We start from the raw sequence: 9,279 nt of genomic DNA, 5'->3' as shown, positions 1-9,279 counted from the left end.
TGTCATTCAAGGCAAAGGTACAACGTGTAACTCAGAAGTACCTAAATTGGTGAATGTCTACTTTGTCAAAGGATTAAAGCTAATCTGATCAGCGTGAGTCAACTGTGTGATGACGGACTTACGGTGTGCTTCTCAGCAATTGATTGTCGTGCCATAAACCAACATGGTGTAACAGTACTACAAGGTGTGAGATCTGGCAATAACTGCTACATGTGGAAAAGAAGGTTAAGTGCTTGTCAGCTCAAAGGAATATTGATCTATGGCACAGACGTTTGGGACATATGAACTTCAGGAATCTAACGAATCTAGTGTGCAACGACTTGGTTCGAGGAGTACCCAAACTCAAGATCGATGACAAGATTTGTGTGGTGCATGCAATGAGGGAAAGCAAGTCAAGATACAACACAAAAGGTACCAGATGTTCAGGCAAAGGCACCATTGGATCTAGTTCACATGGATCTCATGGGTCCTATGCAAACCGAGAGTATCGGAGGAAAGAAGTACGTGTTTGTACTAGTGGATGACTACACCAGGTTCACTTGGGTTCGTTTTCTCAGGGAAAAGTCAGAAGTGTCTGAAAGTTTCAAAATCTGGGCGCTTCAACACATAAATGAAAAGGGAGGAATCAAGAAGATACGCAGTGATCATGGAGGAGAATTCGAGAATGAAGCCATGACTACCTTTCTTGAATCAAGAGGAATAGCTCACCAGTTTGCAGCACCTTGGACACCTCAGCAAAATGGAGTGGTTGAACGAAAGAATAGAACTCTACAGGAAATGGGAAGAGCAATGCTCCATGGTAACAAGATAGCCAAGAGGTTCTGGGCTGAAGCACTCAGCACGGCGTGTTACACAATCAACCGTGTGTATGTCAGAAAAGGGACAACAAAGACACCATATGAGATGTGGACAGGCAAAACTCCTAATCTTAGTTACTTTCATGTTTTTGGATGCAGGTGCTACATACTGAATGACAAGGACTACCTTGGGAAGTTTGACTCAAGAAGTGATGAAGGATTTTTTCTGGGTTATGCACAGTCTAGTTCAGCATACCGAGTCTACAACAAACGGACAGAATCAATTAAAGAATCAGTTAATGTTGTATTTGATGATTTGTCTGTGGTTGTAGGTGATGACATGGGATCAGATGAAGAGGAAGAAGGTGGATCATCCATAGCTGCGACTGAAGTCATTGAGGAAGGTCCGATCTCAGATACAGTACCGCAACCAGTGATTCAGCAAGTTCATCGCAATCATTCGAAGTCTGATGTGATTGGAGGAATTGAAGAAGGACGAAAAACGCGTGGAAAGGTGATCAACTTTAAAGAAATGGTGCAGTTCGCATGTTTCGTTTCATCAATAGAACCTAAGACACACACTGAAGCACTACGTGATGAATATTGGATTGTCGCGATGGAGGAAGAACTTGAGCAATTCACCAGGAACGATGTGTGGGAACTGGTTGCTAGACCTAAAGGAGTAAACGTGGTTGGCACTAAATGGATATTCAAGAACAAGACTGATGAGCATGGAGAAGTAGTTCGTAACAAGGCAAGGCTTGTAGCTCAAGGATACTCACAGATTGAAGGAGTAGACTTTGAAGAAACCTTTGCCCCAGTTGCAAGATTGGAATCCATTCGGTTATTTCTGGGAATGGCGTGCATTCTGAATTTCAAAGTGCATCAAATGGATGTGAAAAGTGCTTTCCTCAATGGAGTCCTTCAGGAGGAAGTCTATGTTGAGCAGCCAAAGGGATTTGAGGACCCAGTGCATCATGATTATGTGTATCGACTGAAGAAAGCATTATATGGGTTGAAGCAAGCACCGCGTGCATGGTATGAACGACTCACAAGGTTTCTGTTAGAAGCGGAGTATATCAGAGGGAGTATAGACAAGACGCTGTTCTTCAAGGAAGTTGGAAAAGAGATAATCATTGTTCAAATCTATGTGGATGACATTATCTTTGGAGGCACGTCACAGAAGCTGGTGGATGAGTTTGTTCAGAATATGACTCAAGAGTTTGAGATGAGCATGTGTGGTGAACTGAAGTACTTTCTTGGACTTCAAGTGTCTCAGTCAGAGAAAGGTGTCTTCATATCTCAGAGTGCATACGCTAACAGTTTGGTAAAGCGATTTGGTATGGAGAACTCCAAAGTGTCTAAGACACCCATGAGTACATCACTGAAGCTGGCACGAGATGAAGCAGGAGAAGATGTGGATGTCAAGCTCTATCGAGGGATGATTGGCAGTCTATTGTACTTAACTGCGAGTCGACCGGATTTGTCATTCAGTGTCGGTGTGTGTGCACGATATCAAGCTAAGCCAAAGGTATCACACCTGAATGCAGTTAAGAGGATCATCAAGTACGTCAAAGGAACAGAGAGCTTGGGCGTGTATTACTCGAAGAATTCCAACAAGAACTTGGTGGGATACTGTGATGCTGATTGGGCAGGATGTGCTGATGATAGAAAGAGTACCAGTGGAGGATGTTTCTTTCTTGGAAACAATCTTATCTCGTGGCTGAGCAAGAAGCAGAACTCTGTATCACTCTCTACGGCGGAAGCAGAATATATTGCCATGGGTAGCTGTTGCTCACAACTTATCTGGATGAAGCAGATGTCAGCTGATTATGGAATGCAATCGGGTCCCTTTCTTGTGTATTGTGACAACAAAAGTGCAATTGATATCTCGAGGAATCCGGTCCAACATTCAAGGACGAAGCACATTGACATAAGGCACCACTTCATCAGAGAATTAGTTGAAGACAATCAGGTAGTAATCGAACATGTAGTTACTGATTTGCAGTTGGCTGATATATTCACTAAATCTCTTGAATTTAATCGATTTATCACATTAAGAAATGCAATTGGTGTGTGTAATCTTGATTGTTGAGTCAAGTTGTGCAGAGAATAGTGCAGGTGCTGATTCGGGATGTACATATGATTCAGATTGGTTTTGGAACCCGAGAACGCTGTGGAAAAGAGCTGCTTGATATGCCGTCAATGTTGTAATGGTACAGGTTTCACGTCAATCTGTGGCCCCCCCCCTCTCAATAAAAAGAGCCAGCAATGATACAGAAAGATGCTCAGAAAATAAAAAAAAAAAAAATTTTGATAGATTCATGATGGGAAACAACAGGGGTTTCACAGCACGAGAATAAAGAATGAAAACCGGCAGCATTGATGAAGGCATATCAATGTGAAAGCTAGCCATAAAAAGACAATCGGCTGCACCAGAATATAAGATCTAGGAAGAGTTATATGTGCAGCTTGAATCACGCACTGAGGCAACTCGTGAAGCACTTCACACAAATGGTAACTGAACTGAATTGATCTAATGCTTTATAGTAATCTTGATTCAGCCAATTGTGAGTTGTGACTTGTGTTTTATTACTATCTTGAAAGTCTGATGATACATTAATAATTCACGAATGTGCCTAATGTTTGTGTGTTTGGATGAGAGAAATTAAAATGTTGTAGGCATGCAAAGGAGAGGATAAAAAGTCAGGGACCAGATCTGCAATATCAGAAAAAGTTGATTCAGTTTTATTCCGTTAAGGGAAGTAGTGGGGAACAAGCCCTAGAAAATCTCCATCGTGCTTAAGAAGCTCAATCTCGCAGCCTCTCTTCACCTCTCACACGATTCTCACACAGAAACTGACATCTATCATGGGGAAAGGAAAGAAATCAGCTCAACAAGCCGAATCATCCAAGGAAGAAAAGCATGCAGAGGCTGAAGGAAGTCGAAGGTTACTCGCTGATGGCGAACCTGAATCGCCTCCACCGAGAAACGATATGCCCGTCTCCGATGCACTCCCTGAGGTCACCGAGGAGCTTGACTCATTCAATACCGCTAATGAGAAAGCCCCTTCAGAGGAGAGCGATGAAAGGACTCCAGGTCTTGGAGAGGAGCCATCTGTGAAGGTTCCTGAAGCAGATCCGCAACCGCAAATCGGATCCACTGGTGCTGCCATTCAAGATGTTCCGGTCACTGCTAAATCACCAGAAGAAAAGGATGAATCTGCTCTACCTCTGGCGATCATTGAAGTTGAGAAGGAGCTAAGTGAAGCTGAGTCTGATTCAGCCAAGAAAGTGGACGATGAACCCAAGGATGATGCTGTTACTGTGGGTTCTGAATCAGATGAAGCTTCCCAGAAGGAAAGGAGGAAGAAACGGGTGCTGAAGAGATTAGGGTTGCGCTCTGGGAAACAGAGAAAGACAGGGGAGTCTAGTACACCAACTCAATCTCAGTTTCTCACACCAGAAGATGCAGCCAAGTCTCCATATTTGGCTAAGGAAGCAGGAGCCTCGCCTCAGCTGAGATCGAGAAGGTCTGGTGATAAAAGTGCTGAACCAATGCCTCCTCTCATCAAGAAAAGGTATGATCAGTTCCTTAAGCGTAAGGTACTTGCTGAGCGTTCGGTGGATCTGAAGGAAGCTGATCAGTGGGGTTACTTGGCCGTTATCAAGAAAGGATCTATGGAATCAACTGTCTCGAATCTTGCAGTGTATGTTGAGCAAGTTGTAGCTGAGTTCTATGCAGGTCTGCCGAGTACTAAAGCTGAAGCGGATGTTGATGAAGTGGTTGTCTCTGTACGGGGACAAGAGTACAAGTTCTCACCTGCGCACCTCAATAATGCCATAGATTGGGAACCACTTACTGAGGAAGAAGAGGAGGAAGCCGCAACGTTGGATGATATCTCGGTAACTGAGTTAGCTTCTTTCATCACCGGAGATACAAAGACAGAATGGGATGGTCTCACTACAGCGGACCTTACTCCATGCTACGGGGCCTTGATGATCATAGCTGCATACAACTGGATTCCCTCGACTCACAAGACATATGTCTCACTTGAGAGAGCAAGACTGATCTACAAGATGGCTCATGGAGTCCGTGTTGATTTGGGGAAGATGATGTTCAGACAGATTCTTAATCTTGGAGTGATTCAAGTCAATGATGCCCGCTGGTTGATCTTCCCTCGCTTGATCATGGCACTTCTTCAAAGTCAGCAGGCGGTTCCATCCTATCCTAGTGACAAGCTCCAACGTCCGGTTCTCTACAAGAAGGATAAACGAGTGGGCGAGATCTATGAGCAGAGACTGGCAAAAGGAAAGGGACCAGCTAAAGCTGAACCAAAGAAAAGCTCTGCAAGGACAACCCGTCAGGCATCTCCTGCTCCGATCCCTGCTCCACGAACTGCTACACCAAGCTCCAGAACTGCACCACGTCGTGTATCCCTTTATGAACTTGGATCAGTTGCCATCCCTCAAGGACCACTCAGCCGTGTTGATTTGCAAGTGGCACTACAGGACACAACACGAGCCCTTCAAGCGCTAGCTGAGATAGTTCAGGATCTTCAGAGTGCTGTAGCAGGTTAGTATCCCTATCCTTATGAATATGTGAGGTATTTTTCTTGGTGTTTTTTTAATCCGTGTGCTCACAAGCAGGGGGAGAAGAAGAAGACTAGGATGTAGAAGACCAAGATTATGGGGGAGCATTTGCATATGCTATCTTTTGATATTATGTTTTACTTTGCTTAAACCCGGTTTTAGGATAATATAAGTATGTTCTTAATTGTCTTGAGTTGGTTGGATTAACGTTTAGACATATATACTGGTGCTGTTGTGTGTGGTTGGTTCTTGTCTTCTATCTCAGGTACTTGTGAGACGACGAATTAAAAAGGGGGAGATTGAAGGTGTATGGGAAGACGATGATGTAGCAGAGCTGAAGTAGTTCATGAAGAGTGACATGAACTACTACATCAGAGAGGTGGTTCGTGAGAAGCACGTATCAAGACCGATGCATTAAAAGAAGATTTAATGAAGAGGGACATTAAAGGAAGACTTGAAGAAGAAGCAATCGATCTAAAAAAGAAAAGGAAGATTGGCTTATTCGATGAAGTAGAAGAAATGGAAAGTTTCCATTGGGTAGATAGATTAGATCTAGGGCTTCCTGAAAGATATATAAAGGAAGCGTTGGCAATGTGTTGCCGGTTAACACACAGGGAGAGCTTTTAGCAATAGAGAGTTTTTGTACGTCCTAAGAAGGAGAAGCAAAGCATCTAGGGGTTAAGAGCTTAGGTGGTTCAGAGTCTGTCTTAGATCTCTGAACGAGTTGACTAGCAAACAAGTCGAGGTTTGTCTTGAGCTTGTTTGATTTATTGCTTTTAAGAAGAACGTGTAAGAGCTTTTGAAAGAATAAATATAGTCGTATTTCTTGGAATTGAATAACCCTGTACTACTGTGTGTTCTACATAGCGTAGCTTGTCTATCTTACATTAACAAGCGACACTCTCCATCGTTGTCGGGACAACGAAGGAGATTGAGTTTATTTTTCTGGTTGATATTTCTCGGTTTATATGCTTATGTACAAACAAATCGTCATCATGTCTGAACGACACATGCTGACATAAGAGAGTGATGCTTGTGGTTGTGGAGCTAACTTACTTTGAATTATTATTTTTAAGTTAGACATTCATGTTCCTTACTTCTCTATTTCTATCCCCACAGTTTAGATTTTAACAAAACACCCCCTCATGGCCTCATCAAAATTTTGTTTAAAAGATTGTCTCATTCTCTATTGTAGTTGCAAAATGATTTCAATAACAACTTCGGGTGAGTTCAATAAACTCTTTTAACGGAGATCCAAAACAATATTTGAATAATAAACATGGGCCTTAAGGCCTATAATAATAGCCTCCAATGGACATTTAGTTGAATAAGAGCCACAAGATAATACACATACAGTTACATGAACTCAACAAGCTTCTCTCTTATCATTCAGCTTCAGCTATTGCTTCAGATAACTACATAAAATCTCTGTCTATCTACTGTTTCTTGAGGAGCAAGACTCCTAAAATAGTATATAGCGCAATGGACGTTTTAATTAATAATTGAGGAACATGAAATTATAATGAATGAAAACCACAAAAAAGTAATACACATACACAGTTACAGACTTACATTAACTCAAAAAACTTCTCTCTCATCATTTCTATGTCTATCTAATGTTCCTTGAGGGACAAGACTCCTCAACAAAATGGACCAAGTTCTACAATTCGGAACAAACCCTTCTTCAACACCTTCCTCCAGAAGAAAACAAGCATCCTCAACAAAACCTCCTTTGCACAACCAACTCATCAGAGTGTTATACGTCACCGTATCAGGCGATATACCTTCATCCCGAAGCTTCTTAAACATCGCCACACCATCTCCGATCCTCCCAGCCCTGCACAGACCGTTTATCAAACTGTTAAACGTCACAATGTCCGGCGTGGTTCCTCTGTGAACCATCTCTCTCTGAAACTCAACCGCCTCTTCCACCTTCCCGTTTCTGCACAGCCCGTTTATAAGTATGTTGCAGGAGACGTTGCTCGGTGCAACCCCGTCTCTCAACATCTTCTCAAACAAGCTCCTCGCCTTATCAACCTCCCCAGCTCTGCACAGACCATCTATCAGACCATTATACGTTATCTCGTCAAGAGGGGATCCCTGGAAAACCATCTCATTGACCAGCTTACGAGCTTCTTTGATCTCGCCTCTTCTGAGAAAGGCCTTGATCAGCGTGTTGTAAGTAACAGTGTTGGCAACAACACCTTCTGATATCATGTCTCTATGCAACCACAAGGCGTGTTCAATCTCATCAACCTCGCAGAGTCCAGCTATCATCGTATTGAACGTATACGCATCAGGTTTACACCCTTTCTTCGGCATCTCTTTAAAAACATCAATAGCTTCAGCGACTCGATGTTCTTTACACAAAGTAGATATCAAACAGTTGTAACCAGCAGTGTTGAGTTTCAACCCATCAGCAGACATATCACTCAGAACACCGAAGGCTTCATCTATCCGTCCTAATTTGCAGAAACCATCAAAGAAGATAGTATAAGAGAAGACGTTAGGCTTGCATCCTCTATCTCTCATTTCTCGAAAAACCTCTAAAGCTAAACCTACAAGACCCTTCTTCAAGTATCCATAGATCAACGAGTTAAACGTGTAGACATCAGGAACAAGACCATGAGGACCAGACAAAAGAGATTTAGCATCATCAAGCCTTCCGTGCGTCACAAACCCGTGAAAAAGAGTGTTGAAGATCACAATATTCGGCTTCGGAACTCTACTGAAAAGATCCTTCGCAGCATCAACCCTCCCTATCTTACACAATCCATTCATCAAGTAACCATAGGTTATATCATCAGGAGCAAACCCTCTCATCAACATCCTATTCACCATCTTCGCAGCTTCGTTAATCCTATCGAACTTACAAAGACAGAGTATAACATCGTTGAAAGTCTCAGCGTCAGGCACACAACCCATCAGAAGCATCTCCTCAAGAAGCTGAAGCGCTTCGTTCACTCTACTACACTTGGACAACGAGTGTATCAGAGTCTGGTAAATCACCGAGTTGGGAACACAGCCGTGTCTCGTCATGTCTCTAAGCAAAGACAACGCCGAATCAACCTCGTTAACAGCGCAAAGAGCTTTCGTCACGACGCCGAAAGTGAACAGCGTCGGCGGGATTCTTCTGCTAAGCATATCGTCGAACACGTTAGCCGCAACTTTATAACAACCGCTAGAAACGAGAATCTCTAGGACGACGTTGTAAGATCTGAACGTGGGTTCGCAGGAGAAGACGTTCCTCATCTCCAGGAGAAGCCTCGTGGTCTGACCTGGGAAGTTAGATCTGCCGTAGTCTCTCATGATCGAAATAAAAATCGATTCTTTGAAACAGAGTCCTTCTCGTTTCATCTGGAGGAGGAGCGTATCGATGGTTTCGAACTCGGATTCGGATCCGAGCTTGCGTATGAGGATCTGGTACGCGTCGAAGGAGTGTCGGTAGCCCTTCTGAGAACCTGTCCACGAGAAGAGCGATAGTGAGGTGGGGACGTCGAGAGGGAGCTCGAGGAGGTTGCAGAGCTGTGAAGGTGTGATCTTGGGGTGTGTGTTCTTGAGTGTGTCGAGGTCGTAGGGTTTGAGAAGCTTCTCCCATTCGTTTGGTGAATCGGAGGGGATGTTTCTCGGTAAGCAGCCATCTTTATCATCATCATCATCGCCGCCGCCGCCGCTACAGTGACGGGAGTGTGTGGGGAGAGAGTGTGATCTTCTTCTTATGCTCAGATGTAGAGCAAGCTTTGATCTCGCGAGCATAATCCGAAACGCTACATTAATCAATCTCTGGCTCCGATAAGACCTTATTTAAAACCTTCTTCGTGGAGTACCGTAGAGGTTTTCGAATATTTTTTTGTTTGTTTGGATCTCTTGTTGGGCTAAGTTCAAATTC

The 9,279-nt window shown here is 43.4% G+C and overlaps 2 protein-coding genes across 2 annotated transcripts; one reads left to right on the top strand and one right to left on the bottom strand.

Moving 5' to 3' along the window:
- Positions 1 to 3,124: 3,124 nt before the first annotated feature.
- LOC130495965 (uncharacterized) lies at positions 3,125 to 5,486 on the top strand. The gene is made up of 2 exons (XM_056987642.1): positions 3,125 to 5,373; positions 5,448 to 5,486. Exons 1-2 carry the CDS (start codon positions 3,669 to 3,671, stop codon positions 5,465 to 5,467), a joined length of 1,725 nt encoding a protein of 574 aa, XP_056843622.1. The 5' UTR covers positions 3,125 to 3,668; the 3' UTR covers positions 5,468 to 5,486.
- A 1,379-nt stretch (positions 5,487 to 6,865) lies between these two features.
- On the bottom strand, positions 6,866 to 9,190 carry LOC108813692 (pentatricopeptide repeat-containing protein At5g64320, mitochondrial). The gene has a single exon (XM_018586325.2). The coding sequence runs from the start codon at positions 9,144 to 9,146 to the stop codon at positions 6,969 to 6,971; it is 2,178 nt and encodes a 725-aa protein (XP_018441827.1). The 5' UTR covers positions 9,147 to 9,190; the 3' UTR covers positions 6,866 to 6,968.
- Between the last annotated feature and the right edge of the window lie 89 nt (positions 9,191 to 9,279).

The sequence above is a fragment of the Raphanus sativus genome, chromosome 6, assembly GCF_000801105.2.
Source record: "Raphanus sativus cultivar WK10039 chromosome 6, ASM80110v3, whole genome shotgun sequence".
Lineage (NCBI taxonomy): Eukaryota > Viridiplantae > Streptophyta > Magnoliopsida > Brassicales > Brassicaceae > Raphanus > Raphanus sativus.
The sequence above is the reverse complement of the archived record's forward strand: the minus strand, read 5'-3'. Positions and strand labels throughout refer to the sequence as shown.